The sequence below is a fragment of the Branchiostoma lanceolatum genome, chromosome 18 (assembly GCF_035083965.1).
Source record: "Branchiostoma lanceolatum isolate klBraLanc5 chromosome 18, klBraLanc5.hap2, whole genome shotgun sequence".
Lineage (NCBI taxonomy): Eukaryota > Metazoa > Chordata > Leptocardii > Amphioxiformes > Branchiostomatidae > Branchiostoma > Branchiostoma lanceolatum.
In genome coordinates this window covers 7,947,449-7,973,172 of record NC_089739.1, presented here as the reverse complement: position 1 = coordinate 7,973,172, position 25,724 = coordinate 7,947,449, and the positions used below count along the sequence as shown (strand labels likewise).

Sequence of the window (25,724 nt, the reverse complement as noted above, 5' to 3'; positions counted from 1 at the left end):
CCTGCATCCCTTAGACGTGTGTCACGGTGTCGCCGACTCTGTATGCAAATACAAACAAAACATTTATAAACAGCCTGACGAGAAACCCCACGGATGCAGAAACGCTCAACGACATTGCGGGCGATTGCAAAGTGTTCTGAGCCAGCAAGGCTTGCTGATTCTGTCGCCCAAACGGAGCAAACGGAGGCCGTCGTTCCCCCGGCGCCAGTGGAGCCCTCAACCCCTGTCCCTGGTCCTGGTGAAGCCCGCTGCAACAGCGTCAGTGTAGCCAAGGCAGCTGGAGGCGGCGTCCGCGGCATCCACTGCACTCTGTGTCCTCTGTCTGGACGGCTCGGCTTTCGGTGGCCATACTGTAACTTCATTACCAAAGGAACAGCAACGTCAGAAACACGGGTGAGACATCCAAAACACCTAAGACCCACTCGAGCAGTCCTCCGCCATGCCGGCACACACCGAACATGGTCACTATGGGATTCTTGTCACGAGTTTCCCTCCCTTTCTAAACACAAAGTCACTTCAAACCCCGTTCCAAACCAGTTCCTTACAAAGTGCCCTCCCAAAGCACAATATCAAATGCAAATCACGCAGCTGCAAAAAACTAACGCCCGAACACCAAAGCAAATCAACACGTGTGCAGACGGCGTCCAAAAAAGGAATAACCAAAAATTCAAGAATTCCAACAAATAACAACTGCCGCCTTACCGTAATCTCCACCCACACCTTTACCTTAGTTAAATCTGTCGCTCTAACGGAGTGGACGGAATCCTTCGCTCCCCCGGCACCAGTGCTAGTGGAAACCGCATCCCCTGTGGTGCCGATGGCGCCCACCGCAGCAGCGTCAACGTAGCCGAGGAAACCGGCGGCGGCGTCCGCCGCACCCGCTGCACACTCTTCGGTATCTCCTGTCTGGACCATTATGTCTGGACGGCTCGGGTCTCGGTGGCCATACTGTAACTTCAATATCAAAAGAACATCAACGTCAGAAACACGAATGATCCAAAACACCTAAGACCCACTCGAGCAGTCCTCCGCCATGCCGGCACACACCGAACATGGTCACTATGGGATTCTTGTCACGAGTTTCCCTCCCTTCTCAGATAAATACTTCAACCACGTACCAAACCCATTCCTCACAAAGTGCCCTCCCCACGCACACTATCAAATGCAAATCACACAGTGCAAAAGACAGAAAAGCTGACGCCAGACACACACCTACACAAATGCAAATCAACACGTGTGCAGACGGCGTCCGAAAAAGAATAAAACAAAACTTCAAGAAAACGCCAACAAAACAAGAGTCACTTTACCGCACTCTCCACCCAAACGCTGTACTTAGAGGCTTCACCCCGACAGCAAGACACAGGGTTCTAGTGTCCGTCGGTGTTCGAATTCCGACCTTCAAACGTGACGAAACATCGTTCGCTTCCCGACGCAGTCACGGACGACCACACCGAGTGCCTGGCCCGCATGGCTTGCCGCATCTGTCGCCGTATCCTGGTGGCCTGTTTCCCCTCAGTGGCCGCCGTTAATCTCGGTCCAGAAGAACTTGCCCGGCCGCCCGGCACACATCCCCCGCAACAAACACTCTTCACAACGGCAAAACGCGTTCGTGCAGCCGTGAACTGCGAGGACCTGGTCGTGACTTCACTCGCGACCTCCGGCGGCGCGGACGAATCCAACAAGAGGCAGATACTAGGTGAACTTCCGCTGTACTTATATGGTAGTGAGAATCATGTGATTCAGGATCATCCAATCAGCGCGCAGTGAAGATAGGTGATCATCATTAAGGTTGAATATATCTATTATCATTCTGGTAAATTATGAAGATTTTACAGTACTTCTTTACTGAATTGTTTCCAAAGTACTCATATTCAAGTTTCCATAAGAAATAGTGACAGATATATTTATGCTGTATGAAGCTCATGGGAATTCATTTTACAGTTGTAAGATCATAGAAATACGGTATTTCTATGTTTTTACATCTATAAAATGGACTCCGATGAGCTCTGCACTGGTTTCCGCAGCAGGAGGAAAATGTCGGCTCTGTGATTCTTTGAACTTCTGCACCTGTTCCCCCAGCAGAAGGAAGATGCCGGCTCTGGCCTTGGGTTCACCCAGACAAGCTCGGCGACCAGCACTGCAGAAACTGGGGAAAGGAACTATAACTCACCTTACCATAGTTTTATACATCATTAACTACTGACATTAGACAATAATGAAACATCCGTGAAACCTTCACGACCAGATGATGATGATATAACAATTACAACAACAGTAGAAGAAGCTTCTCTCCCCTGCCTCATGATATATCCACGAAACGAGCCAGTAACTATTCTGGTATTAAAAAGGCGCCGCACATCCTTGAAACGTAATTAAGGCGGACAACCACAAATCGTTCTAAACATACAAAATAAGACAGCCACAACAACTGACATTGCATTAGCATGGCATAACTCTCGATGTATCGACATAACCGGAACAACAAGATACATACTTGCATACCTGGTCCTCTAAACTTGCACCGAAAAGCCGCGGAATCGAGAAATCCTGTCTGAGACGTGCACAGGTAACACACGTCTGCGGACTCACCTGGGCTTAACGTCAACAAACCTGAACTGTCTGACCTTTAACCTTAAGTTCACGATGGTACCTGGTACACATATAACGTAGCGGTATGTTTGACGTAATGTCAAACACGTTTGCAGATGACTCTCATTTAGTATGAAAGCTCACAAGCTAACTCTAAAACGCTTCTCTTGGACTTTTTTCTAACGTTCTGTCTCCTGTGTACTAACTTACGTTCTCCTACGATTTTGAACACAGCTGCATCTATCCATATTCGTAAACCCAACGGGTCACACCTGAACGAACGTAATACGCGTGCCAAGTTAATAAAGCGCTACCTAGTGACAGCTGCAGGTACTGCAGCCGCTGACCTCCATCCACAGTCACAATCGGGCTGTGTGACCGTGCTGAAGCGCCGCCCAGTGAAGGGTGAAGGTATCGCAGCTCAGGAGTGCCCAGTTGAGAAAATTAATACAGACTCAGCTAGAACCATAGTCATAGATAATATGTCACTGTCAGTTTTCAGTGTTTCCTAAACTCAATGCAATGATAGCAGTTTTGGCCTAGCCTCCTGTACGTCTGGACTGTTATTAGCCTGCATTTACACAATCTCTCGCTGGGTGGGGGCGGTAATTGTCGGGCCGGTCGCTAGGAACGCAATTTAGACAGGCAAGTCTGTGATCAGTACCTTCGCAGAGAAGGTTATATTTTGGGTAGCGTTTGTAAATGACCAGCATAACTCAAGAAGACTTTGGACAACTTCTGTCATTTGGTAGAAAAGATGATCAACTGGTATGATTTATAATCGATGAGAAACACTCATGATACATCAGTTAAAATCATTTGGCAAAGGTATGAGGTCGTGGAACTCTAGTTTGTCTTTATTTCTCATCTGCGTATTGTACAGCTTATCTGATTGGTCCTTTGTCTATACCATAATGTATGGTACGACCCACATGATTGGTTCTTCATAAGGCACAAGTAAAACTCATTGTAGTCGATCAGTTGACTTACAGATAAATTTACAGACAGTAAATAGTAATGATGATAATTATATGGTTCTTGGTGACAAATGTGCTAGATGTTTGCACATTAGCAACCAAATCTGTAGTGTGTTTTTGGCACACATTTAGACGGATTAGCCAAAGAGGCTTGGTAAATAATGATGGGAAGAAAGACATGAAGTTTCCGGCTGCCAAGCTACATACTGATGTCTACAATGTTCTACTTTACAAATCTATATAATTTTACATTATACATGTACATGTTTATAGAATTTAGGCCATTTTCAGATCAACTTGGAAATACTAAAATGGTATACAAGAGCTGTTCCATGATTAATGTACATGTATTCCAATTGTGTTTCTTTTGTCCAATCAAGGTTTAGCAATCAAAAGTATTTTTTTTAAAAGAAATTGCAATTTTTGTATAGAATTTCCCATATTCAACATGATTACAAACCCCAGATTTCCTGGCCAACCCCCTGTAACTGTATATGATTATAAGCACCGGTGATGACATCAACTCCTGTAGGACTTTGGAACCACCAGTAGGTTGTCTGCATCTGTGAAAAGGAGGAGAAACAAATTATCATACTGGTAATAGAAATCATTGATGTACATAAACATTGTACATCTTTGAGATATCACATTCTTACAGTGGTCTAGAGAGTATTTTTATTCATATTTCTCCCAGTTTGAATCAAGAAACTCATAAAACAACTCATTGTCAGTACTAAGCTTTGAGCAAGAACATCAGACATTTTGTCACCAGAAATGTGGCTAATGTTAAAGACTCACATTTCTGGTATAGCAAGTTGTCCAGTATCAGCCCCACAAAAGTTTGCTCCTCTGCTTTCTGGGAGAATGGCTCATAGAACCTGTAGAATTTGAAAAATCACGATGAAAAGGTAAGGCGGAAATATTCACACTGTACAATGTAATTAAGAGAGAGAGAGGTCACTTTGTGAGTGTGGCCTTAACCAGCTGTCAGAGAATCAGCTTTACCTAAAGAAAACATCTACGTAGTAGGCAATTCTCTGATAGGCTGACAGCTAGAGAATACCAAACTATTGACGGAGATGTTACCAGACAGTACATTTCTCCACAATACCATTTTGAGGTAGATGCTGCACTAGGCACTAAAAGGTGAAAAACAACAACACTACAATGGTATTGTATATTGTATATAACAGACAACGTAGTTCACGTACCATCCGAGGTGGAAGCCACAGCGAGGGCAGATACTGATTTTCCAGGAGAAGCCTGGCCACCACGTGTCCTGTCTGTAGGGCTGGGGGTGAAAATGTGGAAGTGATCTCAATCCAGTTGAGCTCAAATGGGAATACATACCGTGTATGCTTTGTACAGTATCTACAGGCTCCTTGAACCTGGGAAATTTCCGTACATAGCTCTTTACAACAAGTACAATGGACAGAGGACCATGCCTTTCCAGTAACATGCATGTCAGGTGAGTGACAACAGCCACAACTCAAACTCCCATACTCTCGGTCTAGAGGCAGGCTTACAAACCACTGGACTACACACACTACGACGGAGTGGTCATCAAGTTGTGGGATAGCACTTAGCAGGAAGTTTAATGTCTACAGTAAAATCCTGTTTGTTAGAAAGTATTCAAGAGATAAACACCATGAGATTAAAAGCATTGTTAAACTTATCAATAAGAAAAGGCAAGCCTACCTGTCCATGTTGTTGGACATTGGCTGTTTCTGCGGTTATAACTTCAAAATAGTTTTCTGTGGCAGGAGAAAAGAAATTGCAAGGATGAACTTGATGAAAGTCTCAGGTTTGTAAAGCAAAAAGGAAAACCGAAGAAATCAGGGATGAGAGAAATAACTATCTCAACCAAATCCCTAATCCACCCTTTAAAAAAAATACTAATTGCGAAAATCAAACTTGCTGCCCTATATGTGTCACTAGATGCTACAAGGTTAACAACAACACAGGTTTCACCTTGAGGGTTTTTAAAGAGCTGTATGAGCACCCCGTCCACCCCAGCGATGGTGTCGTTTCTCTGTCTGTGCGCCGCTTTGCTTGGTCTCTTGTTCAAGTCCGAGGCCTTGGCAATCTCCAGTCCACACTGTCGGCATAGCAGGTACTCTGGGGAGAAGAGAGGTGAAATTTAAGGCTTGATCAATCAAAAATGGTTTATTTCCCAATAGACACGGTATATGGTAGCACTACGTAGGCACACATTGGTTTCAAAACTTGAGACAAATACTTTATTGTTACATTTATCATAACATTGTTAATCCATATCAAAAGATTGATACATTTTAAGATACGAAATAGCTTTTTATACAATGTCATTTTCACTGTGCTAGAGTTTATGTATTACATTTATTAATATACACATCAACATGTTAAAAACTGGTGGGAACCCTTCTCTGCATTTATTATTAAATCAAGAGCTTTATTCTTAGTCTTCTGCTCTACACGAATATTTGGTACGGCCATTGAAACTCATACAAACGGACTAGATGATGAGCACCATAGACAAATGCTTACATCAAGTCATTAGTCTGACTTTGTTTACTGTCTAGCTAAAGTTATAAGTTACTTCTAGTATTACAGTGTGCCCCCCTCCCCCACCAAATGATTTTGTACGAGCTTTATACATTCCGCAATCGCATGCCATGTTCTAGAAAACTTTCAAGCACTGACCTTCAAACTCGTCGCTTGCATTTTCGTCGCAGAAACAGATTCGGACATCGAGAACATAGAGCAAAACGAGACAAACTGCTAGGAGCAGATTTCTGGTCAATTTGTCGTCTGCCATGTTTGCTGACCTCTGACCTCTACGGAAAACCTGATTACCCGACTAGTAACAGTTACACGATCTATCGTCAGCTTACACGTTGTAACTAAACCGCAAGGGGGCGCTAATGAGTGGTCTGTATCATTGCATACCAATCTGCTGAGAACGGTTAAGATCGGTTAAATCTGCTCCTGACCTGGCATCATAGGGGAAATCACGACAAAATGGGTAGCTGTAGTTAGTGTCAGTACCAAGGACAGGGTAGGCAACGTTAGCTGTTCCGTGGTTAGTGTCCAGTACCGAGGACAGGATAGGTAACTTAAGCTGTGGTGTGGTTGGTATTCAGTACCAAGGAAAGGTACCAAAGACCGGGTAGAAAGCTGTAGTCTTGTCGGTATTCAGTACCAAGGACAGGGCAGTTAGCTGTTATATCAATATTGTTAGATAGTGTTCAGTTCCTAGGTGCACTGAACTTGATAGAGATAAACGACAAGCTATGATGAGTACCAAGGACAGGTAGCTGTGATGTGGTTTGCGTTCAGTACCAAGGACAATGTAAGTAGATGTGGTGTCCTTAGCGATCAGTACATCAGGATTCAACAGTTCGCCCTCGTTTAACCCTGCATGTCCTAAACCAGTCGCTAGAGGCCACTGCAGTACGGTCCTCTTGCTCACGAGGTCCTGCTACCCAGGGCGAACTCTACATGTTGTTTAAACAAATTTTAACGTTTCTCGAGCCATTCGTGGTCCTTTGCGTAGAAGTTACGTTAGGTTTATTCTGAGAACCATTGGGGTTTGCAAATGGGTACTTGACATTATAAACGCTCTCAAAATTTGACAGTTTTGCAACAATGGAGCAGTTTTAATGAGATGATACTTTAATCATCACAAGATAAAAAATGTTTACATCTTTGGATGTGCAACATATATCTCATTTACAGACACAAAAAAACATTTGCCATGTTAAATATAACAAAACAAAATGTCAAATATACTATATACTGTACATATACAAGTTGACAACACTTCAATGGAACATTTTAGTTTTGGATGCAAAGCTTCCTCTGTTTTTGACAATGCCTTGACACTGGAACTGAATTTTCTACTTGTACATAGCACAACAAATATGTAGTGACTGCACATTTGATACTTAATGATGTTTGATTTAATCTACTCTCATACATGATTCAGTTATGTCAACCTTCTCCCTACTGCCTTACCCCCTAAACAATAGTGAACAGGCAGCCAAATAGCTACTTCAGAGTGCTAAAAGTTATTATAAACAGACATAGAGAGGCCAACATATAATGTATAAGCCTTTGTGACATGACATACAACATAAAGAACCTTACTGCCCAAAGAACATGATATGGAATGCATGCAATGTTCAAATTAGTCATAAGAATATAATATGTATGTATACCAAAGACATTTATTGTACAGTATAATACTATTATTTACAATGATGTTAAAACTGACTTGGTAATGAGATTGATCAGCATTATTGTTGACATGCAGTCTTCTTCATTTAGAACAATACTGCGAGACAAGTTATAAACTATCAGATATAAGTATAGTATAATTAAGTAGATATCTTTGTATATCATAGTATAAGTAGTAACTATCTTCCTATATCTACATATTGGTTAGTTTAAAATTTGGAAGACAAAAATTGTTAGTACATGTATTGACCATAATGTTACAGAGTTAGTTTCTATCTTTATCATAATGATACTAACTATTGCTGTGTTTTATAGTTTTTCTGTCTTTCCAGCTTATACTTATCATCATAGTCTTGCTATTTACATGTTTAAAAGCTTTTTTAAGCATGATAGATTGTAGACATTCCTCCTTTCATTTTGCCTTCATTCAGTTTGATACACATTCATCAAAATCAGTGAAATATTTGTGTTTACCAGTGGTTAACCTTACACAAAATCAATAACACGCTTGCGTGTACCTTATCTAGTGATCTAGTTGTGTATCATTTTGTGAATCTCCAGGCATAAGAATTTATCACATTTCCCATGATCTTTCTGGATAACTAAGACATCTATATCAATCTGCATCTAATTCAACACATACATGTAACTACAGTCGTCATTTGATATCTTTAATTTCTTATACTATAGTCTGTAACATTGCATAAAAGTAGAAATTTCAGAACATTTAATCAGCTTTAATTTGGCAGCTATTTTCTAGTAACTTGTATCTTACCCCATTTTGGTCATTATCATACAGAATTGTAAAGAAAACATACATTTGTAATATCTCCATCACTTATGTAGCAGCTTGTAACTTACATTAAGTAAGGTAAAAAAGGAATTAAATTCGACACAATTTTGTACTTCAATATTCTACTTCAATCAACACTGGACTATTTGTTAGTCCTTTCTGTCATGATACATGTTGTAGTGGTCTCTACAATCTTACCTATAAAACCTGCTAGGTGCATTTCACTAGCATCGTCATGATTGCGAGCAAGTGGTATTTTGTCAGGCTACCCCTACTCTAATATTTGATCTAAATGACAGTCTCTCTTTCAACGGGTTGGGCAGCTTCAATGTCTGCCTTGGTTGTACCCAAACAGTCATCTAACCGGTCATCACTCGCTGCGGCCAGTTCCGTGACCCTGTCCGTGTACTGCGCCAAGAGGTCATCGATAGGAACTGTGTCCGTGCTAGAGGTTGGGGAGGGGGGTTGGGCATCGTCGCTTGTGGCGTCATGGCGATGGCGTAGCGTCGGCCGCTGGCGTAAGGGAGGGCTGGAGGCATCAGATTTCATCGGTCCGAGGGTCGGGAGGCGGGACCCACGGGAGGGAAGCCATTGGACGGAACCTGGCTTGATGCGATGCTTGTCTTCGTCGCGCACAAGTGTGTTCTGGTAAGAGAAAATGTTACGCAATGAAATCAAGAAATCCAACATATCCAGACCTTTTCATGGGTCCCATTGCATGCTGGGAGAAGAGGAGTACTATGGGTTGCTCAGGGGGCAAACAAAATCATTACCATGACAACTGAGACAAGAAAGACACACTACGCATGCACTATAAATGTTGAATTTTTTGCAGTGGTTTAATGTCTGCAGTTTTCTAGATGACTTCTTCACTGTGAACTTAAAGCCACCGTGAAACTGCTTGTTCTGTCTCTTGCCTACCTACCCCCTTGTTTCAACCGTGAACGGAGAAGAAAATTCTGCAAAAACAACCTAAAAGACAGAAAGTAGTGGCAACCTTTTATGTTATGCAGCTTTCATTAGAGGGGCGTCCGCAGACCAAGGCCACACCAATTTATTTCCTAGCTTCTTTGACGTTTTCAAATGAAATTTAAGACAAACTCAAAGCATTTGGCTTAGGAAAGCGTTCAGGAAAGAGTTCAGCATTAGGCCTAAGAAAGAAATGTTGTGTTTCCGGTTACGAGCCTGAAGAAATAAGGGATTCTCTCTTTGTTTCTTTTCCTTTTTAGATTTCAGCCAAAGCGATCAAACAAATTCAGTGTAACACTGTGAAAACACTTATATTTTCAACATCATACTGTAATCATATAGTATCATATGATATGTATAATCATACAGAGAGCTGTAACTAAACAAAGGGGTGCAAAGTTTTGAATACAGGAAGTCTATTTTGAATTTCATCACTCAGATGACAGATCGAAAATTTCTTGTCCCTTGCAAGTGATTGCCTAAAAAAAGGCTAGGGTCGGCAAGTTTTTGCTGGGGTCAGTCAGGTGACAGGAAATACAACATTTTTTTCCTAGGCTTTATCTTGTTTTAGTCTGAGAACCAATAGATGAATTAGTGCGGCCAAAAGAACAAATGACAAAACGGTGTCCAACCTCAGAACCAAACAAACGCCCTCTGGCAGAATCAGATCATGCACATCCATGCAGGTGAAGGAAAGGGAAAAACAAGACAACAAAATATAAATGTGTAGAATTGACCACTGTGAGTGATGTTAAAATCTTCATTTGAGCATGCAGCATATTTCTAGTGCCAGTGCTACAAGGCTGTCTGCCCCTAACCTTAACCCATGCACCTACAGTATGTTTGTTTCTTTGTTTGTATTCCCTATTCACAACTGAAGTGAAGTCGAGGTCTTCATCGACAACGATGGACGAACATCATTCCCTACCCATTAAACTGCCTCATACCAGGTTTGTACTGAAGAGTACAAGCTGCATATCTGGACAGATTTATTCTATCCACTCACACTGGGAACCACCCCTACCCTTTTTGATAGGTGTGGTGGGTTATTTAACATGCTTGAGGTGTGGCTCTTCTGGACCTCCATCTAAAGTCCTATCTGTGGGACATCCCTAGACGAAGCTCATTTACACTAGCCTGAGTACCAGCCATTTTAGCTTCCGTCCGCTACACAAGCTCCGCTGCGCAAGCTTGGGTAGCGTGCGGAAGCTAAAAATGCAGGCACTCAGGCTACGTTTACACCATCGAGTGAGGAAATTGGTGTAAAGTGCTTTTTCCAAGGGTACAACATCGGTACCTGTCAGGGATTCAAATTCAGTACCTCCAGGTTCTGAGTCAACAACCCTAACCACCAGGCCACTGTGCCACCATGTAAACAATCAATGAAGCATAATGGACGCTAAATAAACAAACCTTGGATGCTTCATCTTCAAGCTGCCTCTTCTTCAACCTCCTCTTGTCCTGAAAAAAAAAAGAAGCAAAACATGAATTCAAAAAAGTAAAGAATGCTTTGAATTCAATTAATCTATCAAATGGACAAAGAAGGTGCGATATTCAAGGTAAACCTATTTGAAGTAAAGAAGGAATTACTAAGTAACCCAAAAAAGAAGAGGCAGGCAACAAGCTAGGTCTTGAAATATACTACAATGTCATAACTATTCAATCTTAAAAGAAGGTGAGGTAAAGACAAAAAAAAATTGACTGAACTTTCCAAAACAAAAGCCAGGCAGTAAAAGAACATCAAATGAAGACATGGGATTCATGTTATTAGTTAAACAACATGGCATCAAAATCCCAGTGTTTTTGCAAAATAAAAGATTTCAAAGGAAGAAGACCTTGAATATCATGTCTAGGTTTGTCTTTCTGTGGAGACAAAGAAGAGAGAGGAACAAAAGAAAGTTTAACATACACAGGTGGATGGAAAAGATAGGATTGGTACTACACCTAATAAGTATGTAGAGAAAAGTTTATTAAACAAAATTTGAACTCTTGGTTTGTTCTCATCGAAATGTGCAAAACACTGCCTTTTACGACTTGATATGAGCCACATAATTATCATTATTAATGTATGATATAAAGGGACCATCATTGCTTTCTTCAATTCACCACAGCACTTACTATGTTTACAAAAGATGCACCACAAAATTAGTATTGGTTTATGGCTCGGAATGAATTTTACCCACGGGTGAGATTCCACCCCCTTAAAAGCGGCTGTCACAGCTGCAGAGGGGACAATATACAAATATGTAATAAATTACATAATACATAAGGATATCTCTTACCACCACATGCACCAGACAGCCACAAGGCACCCAGAACATCAGGGATAGGATCAACACAGTCCCGACAATGTTGGCTGCCATTGTTTCAGCTAGGGAGGGGGTGATATACAAAATTAAAATGTAAGTTTTTGTAACATTGTTGATGATGGTTTGACATCCAAGTAATAAGATATGCCAAATAGTAGTTGCTCAAGTAACTGGATATGATTTTGGAAAATCATATCATTGTCTTCATTCTTTGGTTTCCAAAATCATATCCAGTTTCTTGTTAATGTTCAGTGATTTTCAGTACTGAATCGATACATACCAATCTTGTCAGGCGAAATCCATTGCATAATGTCCCAGAAGCGATTCACTAGGTCCGAAGCCTGCTTCACACACTGGAGCTGAAAACAAAGTGGACAGTCATAATGGAAGCTCATCTGTGTGAGAAATTATCATAAGACAATGCTAAACTTTCTTCCAACGTTAATGTATTCACGGATCAAATTTTCAACAACCACTGTCGCCTTCTTCAGGATCGATAATGACCAATCACTTCCGAACGTAAACTCGTGAGAGTTCCAGACACATGACTTGATTCACACATGTCTTTACGGATACGTGACGTCGGCAGCATTTGACCAATTGTTGACATCACATATCTATAAAGGCAGGCGTCCATAAAGTCAGGTGTCTGTGACTCTCGCGAGTTTACGCTTGGATGAATTTAACATTTCAAGTGGCATCCATCACTCTTTTTCTTCTCTGAATCTTTAAAATCCAGATGTAGAGATAAAATTGTCTTAAAATACAGGTTACCTGGATGTATAACCTTCATAAATGTAAACAGAAAGAGCATTCTTACATTTTTGTCGCTTTTGTAGCAGTAGCCCTGTACGCAGGGTTTGCCCTCTTGTTGCCACTTAAGCTCAGCCTGGGGTGATTCTCGGTAGGGTTTACAGACGGGGTGGGACATGTTCATACAGCACACATTGCACGCCTCGCTCACTGGAAATAAAGAAATAAGAATTTAGGCCCAACGTAGCACCCGGATATGAATTAGTTTGGCCGCAGAAAGGCTTCCCACTTTGAAAGGGCGGGGGTGAATACATTAGCAGCGTGTCCCCTCGGTAGGGTTTACACACAGGGTAGGACATGTTCAATCATACAGCACACATTGCACGCCTCGCTCACTTGGAAAAACAGAAAACCCCTATTCATTCAAGATACTCTACAATCATGTTCTAGTTAGCATAGTTTGACCATAGGGGCCCCTTAGACTGTCATTTAGGCCCCTACACTGTCTTTCAGTCAGCATATACATTGTATGCTGACTGAAAGTGGTTTGTTTTTTCTGTGAGAACTAGGACTCTCATAAATCTTGACATGCTATTTTGGGGGCCGAACGAACCTGAATCATTTTAACTCATAAACGGGACCTGAAAACAAATGGACGCTGTGACCTTATCGTAACCCCCACTGGGACACATTTGTGGCTTCGGGGCCCGGCTGGGACTACACCTCTGACGGGCACCGGCACAATTGGGACCGACGCATAACCCAGCATTGATGTAGCCACGTCACTTACCGTTTTGACACAGGCAGGATTGGAGCCCGCGGCTCTCACAGAAAGGCATGCAGGTTCCATTCCTACACTGGCCACTGGAGAAAAAAAAACAATGTGTGGAAAAGGTTTCAATTCAAACGTTATCATATTTGTACATGAAGAAGTCCTGATTATTCTTTCGTTTGCCCAAGGCCTTGTAGTGCCTTAGTGGCACATAGGGCAGCAAACAGCCCCAACCAAGATGCTCTTTCCATGATTGATACCGGATAAGCTTTCCTGTCAGTTCAAGTGCATGGCAATCTTAGAAAGGTGCCCTAAAATGCTGCCTTTTCTGTCAGATCAATGTCCATAAGTTTTAGACACATGAATGTTTTTGCTTTCTTACAGGTGCCAGTGATAGCATATGAAAAATTGAGTTTATGTACATGTACGTCACAGACCTTATTGGGTGGAAGTCTCTGACCATTTCTTGTTTAAAGTTTGCGTGTCTTTTATTTTGCGCTATGAGTGTTTGCGGTGGTTTTAAATTCACGGCAGTGCTTAAGTCACATACTGCTACAGTATTGGACAAAAACATTTGCGGTGGTTTTAAGTTTGTGGTGAAATGGTCACTGCGAAAACCGCAAACATAAAACCACAGCAAACATTTCTGCATTTTCAGTATACAGAAATTACTCCAATTTAGCAGGCAGAAGGTTATACAAACATGGAGACTTACTCCGCAATACAGGTGCCGTTATTCCTGGGTTCAGAAGCTGGACAGTCTGGACTGGTTCCAGTAGACAGTGTTAAAGACTTTCAACAAATTACTAGTAGGTCACTGATGAAAGACAACAAATGCTATTTGAAATGTCTGACCATTTACAAAACTGCTTACAGGTCCAGGACAAAAGATACTGCAGTACCAAGGAAAGCTGTCCGGAGGCCCAAAATTGACCTTGACATTCGTCTTCCCAACACCTATCCACATTACCAAATATCACTACAATCCATCCAGAGGTGCTACGGTTATGCTGACCACAAATACTATGTATCCAGAAACACAAAGTTTACACACAGACACAGATAAACACAATACCGGTATTCACACCAAAAAACAATACCTCCAAGTCTTATGGAGGTAATGAGGAGGTAAGATCAAAGAAAACTACAAGGATCACATCAGAATTTTATGTTTTAGCCTTTTTGTAACTTGACTTTCATTGTAATGTAAAGGATATGTACAGTACTGTAGGCAGTGTTATACATGTAAAGGATATGTACAGTATTGTAGGCAGTGTTATACAAGTAAAGGATATGTACAGTACTGTAGGCAGTGTTATACATGTAAAGGATATGTACAGTATTGTAGGCAGTGTTATACAAGTAAAGGATATGTACAGTACTGTAGGCAGTGTTATACATGTAAAGGATAATATGTACAATACTGTAGGCAGTGTTATACATGTAAAGGATATGTACAGTATTGTAGGCAGTGTTATACATGTAAAGGATAATATGTACAGTACTGTAGGCAGTGTTATACATGTAAAGGATATGTACAGTACTGTAGGCAGTGTTATACATGTAAAGGATATGTACAGTAGGCGGCCTGTTTGCAGGTTGCGTCGTCCTCGGGGGGCGCGGCCCTCCGACAAATGTGGGAGCTGGGAGTGAAGGTGCAGTTCAGACAGCAGGGGGAGTTGTTGTCACTGCAAACAAACCAACATTGAGGTGGTCACAATTTTGCTTTTCCTTACAATTATCATATAGTGGAACTCGTTGCCAACAAGCACGGTATCCTATGTCTAACACTCCTCAACGCACCCCTAACGCCCCCCCCCCCCCACGCACATACACACAATTTTTCCACCTCCTTCAAACCTATTAACTTGGTAAAATCATTGTTAATTTTCGGTATCTGTATAGCCAGCATGACACACCAGTTCCACAGGCACATGGTGTGGAAGTGGCTGGTTATATTACACTGATCAACCTGTCACACCTAATCTTCACATATCTAACTGTAAGCACTGTTTAAAGCTATCTAATGAGGATGATCTTGCAATACTTGGTGGCAACGAGTTTGACTCTACGATAGGTTACTAGTCACTAGTGTTATAGTAAACAACTACCTGGACATAAATAGAAACAGGTTTTAAAGAAATTGTTATTCCTGGTACAAAGGGTATGAAACACCTTAGCCCACACCACAAACACCATTGTGTCTTACAGACTTTTGCAAGTACATGTATTTAACATTTGCACTGCTTACCTACACACTGCAGTTCCCCTGAACTTACACTCCCCGGTACAGCAGGGGTCGGTGTTCTTGTTGCCAAGGTGACCAGGGTCACATTCCTCCCCCTCCTCCACACGGTAGTTACCACAGAGGGACTTCTGCGGCTCTAAAAAGAAAGGAAAGTGATCTCAATCCATGGGCCAGTTTAACTCCCTGAAGAGCTAATCTCCCACTGGTCGTTACACAGAAGACAGACACTTCTTTAGTACAGTATCTACAAGTTTCTTGTACCAGAGTAATTCCCCTATAACTCTTGGACCATGGCTTAATGTCCCAAGGATTGCGATCCTTTCCAGTAGTATGCATGTCGGGTGAGAGACAAAAGCCATGATTCAAGCTCCTGAACTCTAGATCCTAGCCCCCTGTGTGAGGGAGCTTTAGGATTTAGCCCCAAGTATAAAACCTTAGTATATGCACATAAGAATCAAACAACTTATTGAGGGGTGACCTGGTGTGCTTGGCTAAAATGTGAGCCGTAGCAAAGCCGCATTTCACTACCACTGTATACTTGAAAAAGCATCATGTGCTTTCACCTCAATAGAGGATGACTGCTTTACCTTTTGGAAAGACAATGAAATCTAATGACAAACTTACCTACAAAGCATAGGGAGTGCTTGGCTGACAGCACCTTGTAGATTGATCTCTTACTGCAGTTAGAAAACAGCTGAAGAGGGGGGAAAAGACAGTGGTCTGGGTGCCATTTAAGTTTCACAAAAATGCAAATGATGTGGATACACGTAACTCAGCCAATAAATGTTGAAAGAGGTTACATAAACATGTCTTGAGTATCAATACTAAATTTTAAGACCTAACATCATATACACGTAAGCATAACACCTTATTGTTTCTTTCTTCCCCGCTGATAGCTACTTGGTACATTACATACTTCCCCCCCATTTTGGGGTTAGCGAGGATTCTGGATTTGTTTACCTTAAGTTATTGTATCTTTCTTTCTTTATCCACTGGTCTGTCTGAAATAATACCTTATTGTTTCTTTCTTCTCCGCTGACAGCTACTTGGTACATGATATACTTCCCACCCTGTTCTGGGTTCGGCGAACATTCTGCATCATCCGTGTCGTGTTCGCTGCCGAAGTTGTGCCCCAGTTCGTGTGCCGTGACGAGGTCTGCCTCCCGCGTGAGGATACGTCGTTTCCAGTTGAGGGTGCTAGTGAGGCCCGTGTTGAGGTACAAGGTTACCTGCTGTTTCCTATACACTGCAGGGAGATAGGCTGGTGGAAGTTTTTTCCATTCAAACAATGTTATTTAAGACTTAAAAGAATTCTATGTACAACATGTCAAAGTTTGATATATTCAAATTAGTTTGTTTTCCTTATCCTGTAGTTTTTATTTTGTAAGTAGAAGATTTGCTGGCATATTGTTAGTGTATTTCTGTATTAGAGTTTGTTGGAAATATTGGCCATGTGCCTGATGCAAATACATTGTACATGAATAAATAAAAGGTTTAGATAATAGAAGCCAATGCGGTACACGTCAAAGTTGAAGAGTTATAATACATGTATAATGCTTGAAGATTAAAATTAGCGGGCTGCTGATTTTGTCTCTTTAAGTTCTTACTTTTATCTGCAGTAGATGCTTGCTGTCAAGGGTGCTGAAGTTTTGAAGACTATTTCTGAAAGCTGAGTTTTGTTTGCACAGAAAAAGGTCATCTACTGCTTCTGGCTGTGTACAAGGTTTTCCTTTCAAACAATGTTAGGAATATATGAGCCAATATGGTACATGTCAAAGTTGAATCTGAGTTATAGTACATGTATGGTGCCTGAAGATTAAAATTTGAAGGCTGCTGATTTTGTCTCTTTTCAGTTTTTTTCTAAAGTAGATGCTTCCTGATACTTGCTGTCTAGGGTGCTGAAGTTTCAACTTTTGTGCAAATGTTCATTGGTTTCAATTTTGAGTCAGATCATTTCAGTCTTTGCAAGCTGAGGGTTTTTTTTAAAGAAAAGGGTCACTTGCTGCTTCCTATACACAACAGGGAGATAGGCTGTGTAGATTTTTTTCGATTCAAACAATTTAAAACTTACACAATAAGAGTTCCAATAGTCTGAAGGGACATGTTCAGGATTGAGTTACAATTATTCATCAGTTCATTGTAGTCTCTGAAAGCTGCGTGGAATTTTTTCCATTCAAATAATGTTAAAGACTTACGCAAAAGAATCCTCAGTGCAACAACATGTCAATGTTAAATCTATCTATCTATCAATAAGTTTGTTGCCTTTATGCTGTACTACACAGGTTGGAAAAAAATTGCCTCACGTCAAAACAAAAATGAGTAATCACAGCAGAAAGGGGGAACCTTAATAGCACTTTGTAATGACATTTTTGATTAAAAAACAACACATTTTTTAATACCAATCCAAAGTTGACAGTCTGTTGAGAAAACATGAAGACAAGGAATCAAAGAACAGAGCTTGAGATCCGAACATTTTAGATCAAACCACATCAAGCAAAGTGTTACAAACACACAGTGTACCAAACATGACACCAGGCCAAAAATGACAGTCTGTTCAGAAGTAAACACAGAAGGCTGGTAGAGCTTTACCCCTGTGAGTTGAGCTGCAAACTCTATAATCACAAATCTTGCTAAAACTACTGTAAATGCATTTAAGTTGGCAGTGATTTAACTTCCCGGTAAGGAGAAAAATGGAGTATTTGCGGTGGTTTTGAGGTTGCGATAGTGCTAAATAGTCACATACTTCTACAGCAATGGAAACACCGGCTCCTTTACAGAAACCACCTACTACGGACTCGGCATTGGTACTACAGGCAGACATAACTGTCATCTCCAACACATCAGGATACTGTACAATGTACATTACGTACATGGAATGCTTAGACAAGGGGGTAGGCGGGCGGAAGACAGAACAAACTTGTTGAGCTTGCAGTGAAGAGGTCACCGCAAAAACCGTGAACATAAAACCACCACAAACTTAAATGCATTTACAGTACTTGAAGCTGCTTCATACAAGGCTGATTGGCAAGCAGAATGGAGAAACAGCAGGCAGACTGGAAACAGTGCCTCCACCAGGAGAGCTGCACTCTGCGTGATTGCCCTGAGAAAGCACCAGGTTAATTAGGAAAGAGTTCTGCGAAGGATCATTCAGTGGATTCTTTGCACTTGAGATTTGTTTTTCATCTCTGAATAATTTCATCAGGTTGGTGAATGACAGAATAGCAAGGTTCTTTTATTCACAACCAAGTATTCATAAGAGCCAACATTTCGATGACTGTCTGTCATCTTCATCAGGGCAATACAGTCAGTATTGCCCTGATGAAGATGACAGACAGTCATCGAAATGTTGGCTCTTATAAATACTTGGTTGTGAATAAAAGAACCTTGCTATTCTGAGATTTGTTTTGTTTTGCCTATATTTCAAAATGTAAAAATTCTATAATGCAACAATTTCTGTGCTCTTTTTGAAATAGGCAAGGTCTAGTAAATTGTTCAATGTTGTGAGTCTAATCATGATTTTGCACGTTTTAAGAAAGTTGGGAGCGGCATCGATTTCTTAGTAATAAAACTATGCAATTAAACTGGAGTAAACATAGTTACACAATTCTATATTGAGATTCAATCACTGTGCGTGACACCAATGGCCAATGGTAATTAGTGTATCGGTATATCTCCATTTGCAATGCCAACTAGTATTTGTAGTTAGTATTCTGCATTGGGAGGATCTGGTATGCAAAAGCCGAGACAGCATAATATTATTTGTAACACTTTAACAACTCAAGTGCAAAAAATCCTGCCAGATAGGTCCTTAAAGATCCAGGAGAGGAGACTCAGAAGACATCTTGAGATTTCACCCGACAGCTTCAGGGAGACTGAGTCTTACCATATGCATTCCTGCACACTTCCCATTCGGAACGGTCGTTGGTGCACCTCAACGCTAGAACAAAAACATGCCGGGTTCTTTGGGTCAGATATGCATGCATGGTGGGGTTAGTAGCTCAAGCTAGCGTGAAATCTGTTGTACGCCTTTACTGCTTCATGAGTTCTACCTCAATGAGTAGGAGGTTTTTAAAGACAAGTTACTTCTTCCAAGGTTTTGCAAGGAAATACATGTATTGATTGCAATGATGCCATAATGCCTCTACCCTTTAGGTGTTGCCAGAAACTGTGGAGAAATGTTCAAATGATATGCTTTGACCAACCCTTCAAAGAGATTCCCCCCGGACTTACAGTCTCTTTATTGCCCAGCATGGTCCTAGTCTTAGTCCCATGATGATACCATAATCCATGTGCATAAAGCAGTCAAAAAGCTTTGAGGTTGTGAAAAGAACTCTGGTCTGAGACTTTGAACTTTATTTCACCTCAAAAATGGTGACACCACGTGCACTCATGGCACCTTCAACCTTGAAAAAAAATCAAAATGTCTATGACCTGTATAAAGCCAGGATCCTGACCCTTGAACCTTAAACTTTGACCTACCATCCGTGCATATTCCGCCGATGCCTGCTTTCCGGTCAGTCCCGACCCAGCCCAGTCCCAGAACCCCATGGTCAAAGTCTTGGTATGTGAAGAGATGCGCCAGGCAGAAGTCACTGTAGTCATGGAGACTGAAGTTCTACGAGCGGCACACAAGAACATATAGAACTTACTGTAGTCATAGAGACAAGTTTTAGGAGCTGAACACAAGAACATACAGAACTTACTGTTGTCAAGGAGACAAGTTCTAGGAGGGGAACACAAGAACATACAGAACTTACTGTTGTCAAGGAGACAAGTTCTAGGAGGGGAGCACAAGGTTATTCAGAACTTACCGTAGTCAAAGAGACATTTATTTATTTATTTATTTTGATTTACCACATTTTGTGGAAGGATTGACATAACAGGTGAACTATCACCTTTTCAAGATGCCATCCCAGACCGGACTGTAAGATTTGGACCATCGCACACCGGGGCATGCCCCTACTCTTTTTTCGAAAGGTGTGGTGGGTTCTTTTACGTGCGCGGGGTGTGGCTCTCCCCAAACACGGGACCTCCATTTAACGTCCTATCCGAGGGACGTCCCTAACCCTAGATGAGCTAGGTACTCATTTACACCTGAGTGAAGTGAGGAAAGTCGTGTTAAGTGCCTTTCCCAAGGGCACAACGTCGGGGCGCAAGTTCGGACATGTCTCTGGGCACACCTGGGATTAGATCCCGGGGCCCATTGTTTGACAGTCGCGTGCTCTACAGTTGCGCCACACGACGCCACAACACGACATGTTAAGTAGCAGAATACATGAACATATAGAACTTACTGTAGTCATAGAGACAAGTTCTAGGAACAGAACACAAGAACATCCAGAACTTACTGTGGTCATGGAGACATGTTCTAGGAGGGGAACACATTCAAGAATGTCATGAAGTTCAAATTTTTTGGATGGATGGGGTGAAATTTTGTCCATATCAAGAAGTAAAGTTATTGTCCTAGAAGGGACGGGTACTGGAGACAGCCCTCCCTCGCAAAGATTTGAAGATTTCCGGTACTTACTGCGAGAAGGTCCCTGACCTGCCACGTCAGCCCCTGCATGTCCATGTTGTAATGTTCCGCGCCACCGGGAGGGGTGGGCTCTTCGTGAACTTTGATCTGACAAAAGACAGAAGAGACAATAAGGTACTTACTGCCAACAGATCCTTAACCTGCCATGTCATCCCCTGCAGCTCCATATTGTAGCGTTCAGCACCAGTGGGTGGCGTGGGCTCTTCATGCACTTTGATCTGACAAAAATGTACACTTATGTTGATGACGATGGACATTTAGGTGTAACCTTTATCAACTATTAACAAGCTTTTCGATGATACATTGTACATGATACCATACAACAGAGAAATGATTTATTATTAAGTTTCTGAACTTGTTGAGTGAAGTAGAAATAGGACATGAACATTAAGACGGTACTTACCTCCTTGATCTCAAAGCCGAAGCCACCCATGTCTTTCCCCCATTGAGTGCAGCGGAATATTCTGTCCACGCCTTCAATCAAGTTAATCTGGGGAGAAAAATGATATCAAGATCAGCTTGAATGTTCATAGTCTGGCACAGACTACTCTGGCCCATCTCAGTACAGTTTAACTACAGTAGCTGTACATGTAGCACTGACATGTACGTTTCCGCAAAACTGGAACAGGCTTTTTTAGCCCATCTCTGCTCAATTCATCTACTGTAAAAAGGGAAATGTTCGCAGAGGTTTAGTGTTCGCCACAAACTTAAAACCTGTCTAAAATGTTCTGTCTCCTGACTGTAGCACTGCTATTGTTGCAACAGTTGCGAACTTAAAACCAATGCAAACACTCCATTTTCTTGCATCTTGGTATCAAGAAATTAAATCCATGAATGTGAACTAAAAGTCTTTCACAGTAGTATAGCACTGACATGTACAAGTCCAGCAATAAAAGACAAAGCCTACCAGGTAGTTGATACTCTGTCACAGGATTTTCTGGGCCAACTTAGTACAGTTTTACTAGACGGTAAGTATAGAACTGAAATGTACAGATCAGCACTACAAGACAAAAGTCCGGCACAGGTAACTCCGGCCCAACTTGGTTTGGTTTAACTAGTATAGCACATAACCTACCAGGTAGTTGATAGTCTGTCGCAGGCTACTCTGGCCCATCTCGGTGAAGAATCTGTAGTCTGCGACCAGCTTCATTCTGCAGGTGTTCTTGGCCGGTCCTCTGATATCACAGTCCATGTCGGCAGGAGGGGGGGTCGGACTCTCAAACTGGGGGGGCTGACCCCCTGTTTGCCTCCTTGATCTGTCTGTTTAACGTTAACAAATAAATGAAGATCAGTTGACCATTTTTTTATTCATTTGTATATTTACCACATTTGAGGTAAGATAGACCTAACAGTGATACCATGTAAGGTTTAGACTTTTTTTGCTCAATTTTTGTTTTTTCACCTTAACATCTGATTAAGTTTTAGGTGCCTGGAGGATGTTATCCATATAATTGAATTAGTATGGCCTGGATTTGATCTGTTTGTATGGCTTTATGTTGAAGAAACCACCAAACTCACCATTTGTAGTTTGTCTTCGATGGCCCTTTGGAAGAGGCAGCTGATCATCATCAAACTCAGCACAGAATCTAAAGAAATGCAAAATTATTGTGACTTTTTTTTAAAGTGAAATTTAACCTTAACTTGGAACACAAAATTTAAAACCAGAAACATGGCAGGTTTTCTTTTAATTTTTTTTTCATACAAATCTTACATATCATAATAGAAGATATACACATGTGTAGGAATTAATTTGTCTCAATGTTCAGGGTGGATTTAACCTCCATTAACATTAATCTGCCAGGTTACATAAATCCGCTACTTTGAAAAACAGTAGGTTTGAGAGATCTCTAGTACAGCACTCCAAGGTATGCACAGTCTAAGATATACAGGAGTGCATTATACTGGGGGACGTTGGGTTGGAGATCTGTTTAGACGTATCTTTTCAGGCTGGCGGTATTATGTACCCTGGTGGAATTATGTTAGTAGATGCTAACAGTTAGTATCAGCTAAGTGAGAGAATAAACTCACCCTACTCCAGGTGATTGTTTGGCCCCAGCCCCTGTGAAATTGAACTTGACGTCTCGGGCGCGGTAGGAGATCATCGTCACATTCTCACCTGAGGGAAGGTGTCTCCAGGAGGGCTGAAATGGACAAATATAGTACATGTATTAGAATACACTCAAACCTGGTCGGGCAACCACATGGCGCAGGCAACCACCTCCAGTCACAAGCCACATTAAAATAGTCCATTTTTACATAGTTAACCCCACCCTGTCCTCAGCAATCATCTGTCTCATAAGTGGTTGCTGGATCCATGTTTAACTGTACAATGCACTCATCTTTCAGAAGGGGGTCACGTAAAGTTTAAAATGGGGGGCCCCTGCTCAAGAAGGTGCCCCAAGGACGTAAAACGGGGGTCCCGTCTTCGAGGAGGTGCCTTGAGCATGTCAAATAGGGGAAGGGCTAGCAACCCCTTCCTGTTGAAATATACCCTGCTACTGAAACAGTAAGGAAACTTGCTGCCCTTCGTGCCACTAGGCACTACAACGGTCTGCAGGAGCGAGATGGTTTACCACAGCACTTAGCACGGAAAGGATTAAGCTGTTTCTGACCTCTATGAAGTAGATGTCCTCCCCCACTGTGACCCTGGCAGACAGGACTCCATCGTCTTCCAGGTGAGCTTCAACTGTAGACCCCGGCTCACCTAAAGAGGACAGAGGACAATGAAAAACAAAAAATCATTGTTCCATTCAACTGCAGTACAAAAGAAAACTGCTAGGGGGCCCATAAGATTCCTTTATGAGATGAACATACACAAACACATACAGTCACACAAACACATTATACACCTAAACAAACACACACACAGACACAAACACACACACATGAATACACACATACATAGGCACGTCTACACATACACAGACAAATGCACAAAATTAAAATGGTCTCACCTAAGACTTGTCCAGTGAAAAAGCTGTTCTTGTCGACCTGTTCATACTTGACATTTCCTCTGGAGTCCACGCCGTAAGCCTTGAACTTGGGGCTGAGCAGCCCAGTCCTGGGCTCTAAGTACAGGTGGAAATGTCTGGGGAGAAATCATGACCATCACTGTATTAGTATTACATTTTGCTAAATATTATTCTTTTGATTTGATTTGATTTTATCAGATTTGCAACAGTGCAATACACGTGGGACACAGGCAGCTATTGCTGGTGTCGTGACCCACACATACATAATATACCCGTTTTTACACTTGGGTGAAGTGAGGAAAGCTGTGTAAAGTGCCTTTTCACAAGGGCACAACATCAGTGGCATCAGGGGATTCGAACCCGGGACCGCTGGGTTCTGAGCCGAAAACCCTGCCATTACGCCACACAACCCCACCATTCTTTTTCTTTTCTTTTCTTGTTTTACTACCGGTAGGTGTAGCACAAATGAATTCACCACAACATTAAATTAACTAAGAGGACATCGAAAAAAACTAATCTTGGAACATTTGTCTGTGTTCTTCCTAACTTACTTGCCCAGTGTGTTAAACTCCATCTGTCTGGGGTAGGGAGGGGGGTGTTCTCCCGCGGACCGCTTGTGTCTGGACAAGAAATGATGTCTCAAGTCCGTCGTCTTTAAGGTGTCATACTGTTTTAAGACATGGACCAGACCACCTGTGAATGGGAGTGAGTGGGAAAATATGAAATTATTGTAAATCAGAATTACTTGGATTCCCAATTGCTACAACTCTTCACAGCTTGATAAACGTCACAAAGGTCTATTCTTCTCATGCTCACTACGTTTCCTTAGTTATCACTCGCTAATATGAGAACTTACTAGCACTAGTAATATAACATGGCAATATTTCTAAGCAAATAGTCACTGATATATCCCACCCTTAAATTTACATGTAATTCCATTTATTCCATATATATGGTGGGTTGCTGACTCTAAGAAGTTATGATAATGTGCTTGCAGTATACACAAGATACACAAAATAACTAATAACACTGCTTGAAGATATTTTCTATTTTTCATTTTCTATTTCTATTATGGCTCTAGCATGAACACTGTTACCTATAGACACTCATTGTAATATATTCAATATACAAATCATGGGAATGCTTAAGATCCTGAGACCATGATGACAGCTTCTTTAGCTGTATGAGTAGAAAATTAAACATTTGGAGACAAGAATTTGAAAGATACCACACCTATACCACACCTAAACACAACAGCCCCCCTCCCCATGAAACTACAAGCGTATTTTCCCCTTAATTTCTTAAACAAAACAGCGCGAATAACATTTTTCTTACCTCCAGATTGGTGGACACAGTCTATAAGTTGCAGTAATACAAATAGTGGCAAAATAAATGCGAAAATCATAGTGTTTTTACGGCAGACAAAAATATACAACATTCTTCCTATGGACAAGTCAGTTCCTGCTTCCGGGTAATCGTTTTGGCTGTCTCTTGTCTTCAGTAGATCGCCTGAAAAGTCTTCATATATGAAAATAAAGTGAGATTGCATGGACAATGAGTTATTTACCAAAAATAGATTCGCTAGTTC

The 25,724-nt window shown here is 41.5% G+C and overlaps 2 protein-coding genes and 1 long non-coding RNA gene across 8 annotated transcripts; all 3 read right to left on the bottom strand.

Moving 5' to 3' along the window:
* Positions 1–453: 453 nt before the first annotated feature.
* Positions 454–1,769, bottom strand: LOC136423927 (uncharacterized). The gene is made up of 2 exons (XR_010753811.1): positions 1,308–1,769; positions 454–954 (listed from the first exon to the last, which is right to left on the bottom strand). It is a non-coding gene; the product is annotated as an uncharacterized lncRNA (long non-coding RNA).
* Positions 1,770–3,420: 1,651 nt separating this feature from the next.
* On the bottom strand, positions 3,421–6,400 carry LOC136423926 (protein cereblon-like). The gene is made up of 6 exons (XM_066412325.1): positions 6,249–6,400; positions 5,538–5,684; positions 5,265–5,320; positions 4,778–4,857; positions 4,365–4,444; positions 3,421–4,129 (listed from the first exon to the last, which is right to left on the bottom strand). Exons 1-6 carry the CDS (start codon positions 6,361–6,363, stop codon positions 4,086–4,088), a joined length of 522 nt encoding a protein of 173 aa, XP_066268422.1. The 5' UTR covers positions 6,364–6,400; the 3' UTR covers positions 3,421–4,085.
* Positions 6,401–7,484: 1,084 nt separating this feature from the next.
* Positions 7,485–25,624, bottom strand: LOC136423903 (ADAM 17-like protease). 6 transcript variants are annotated; one of them, XM_066412293.1, is made up of 23 exons: positions 25,472–25,624; positions 24,688–24,829; positions 24,119–24,252; positions 23,777–23,868; positions 23,193–23,305; positions 22,683–22,750; positions 22,240–22,424; positions 21,568–21,654; positions 21,156–21,251; positions 20,108–20,243; positions 19,512–19,565; positions 16,642–16,889; positions 16,253–16,322; positions 15,632–15,764; positions 14,958–15,068; positions 14,096–14,158; positions 13,399–13,472; positions 12,676–12,818; positions 12,136–12,214; positions 11,829–11,917; positions 10,960–11,007; positions 10,179–10,200; positions 9,109–9,222 (listed from the first exon to the last, which is right to left on the bottom strand). In XM_066412293.1, exons 1-22 carry the CDS (start codon positions 25,572–25,574, stop codon positions 10,180–10,182), a joined length of 2,289 nt encoding a protein of 762 aa, XP_066268390.1. In that variant the 5' UTR covers positions 25,575–25,624; the 3' UTR covers positions 9,109–9,222; position 10,179. The 6 variants fall into 6 exon arrangements, with proteins under 6 accessions (XP_066268385.1, XP_066268384.1, XP_066268386.1 ...); XM_066412288.1 differs by lacking the exons at positions 10,179–10,200; positions 21,156–21,251 and adding an exon at positions 21,287–21,382 and having other exon boundaries at positions 7,485–9,222; XM_066412287.1 differs by lacking the exon at positions 10,179–10,200 and having other exon boundaries at positions 7,485–9,222.
* Positions 25,625–25,724: the final 100 nt, after the last annotated feature.

Bases quoted from the DNA above. Each gene is read 5' to 3' on its own strand.
- LOC136423903 (XM_066412288.1), bottom strand. From the start codon at position 25,574: ATGTTGTATATTTTTGTCTGCCGTAAAAACACTATGATTTTCGCATTT. The intron at 24,253-24,687 runs GTAAGTTAGGAA...ATTTCTCCCCAG, and splicing joins GAGTTTAACACACTGGGCAA to ACATTTCCACCTGTACTTAG. The intron at 16,323-16,641 runs GTATTATTTCAG...CCCCCTCTTCAG, and splicing joins GAGAAGAAAGAAACAATAAG to CTGTTTTCTAACTGCAGTAA.
- LOC136423926 (XM_066412325.1), bottom strand. From the start codon at position 6,363: ATGGCAGACGACAAATTGACCAGAAATCTGCTCCTAGCAGTTTGTCTC. The intron at 5,685-6,248 runs GTCAGTGCTTGA...TCTTCTCCCCAG, and splicing joins TGCAAGCGACGAGTTTGAAG to AGTACCTGCTATGCCGACAG. The intron at 4,130-4,364 runs GTGAGTCTTTAA...TCCTTTTCACAG, and splicing joins CAACTTGCTATACCAGAAAT to ATGCAGACAACCTACTGGTG.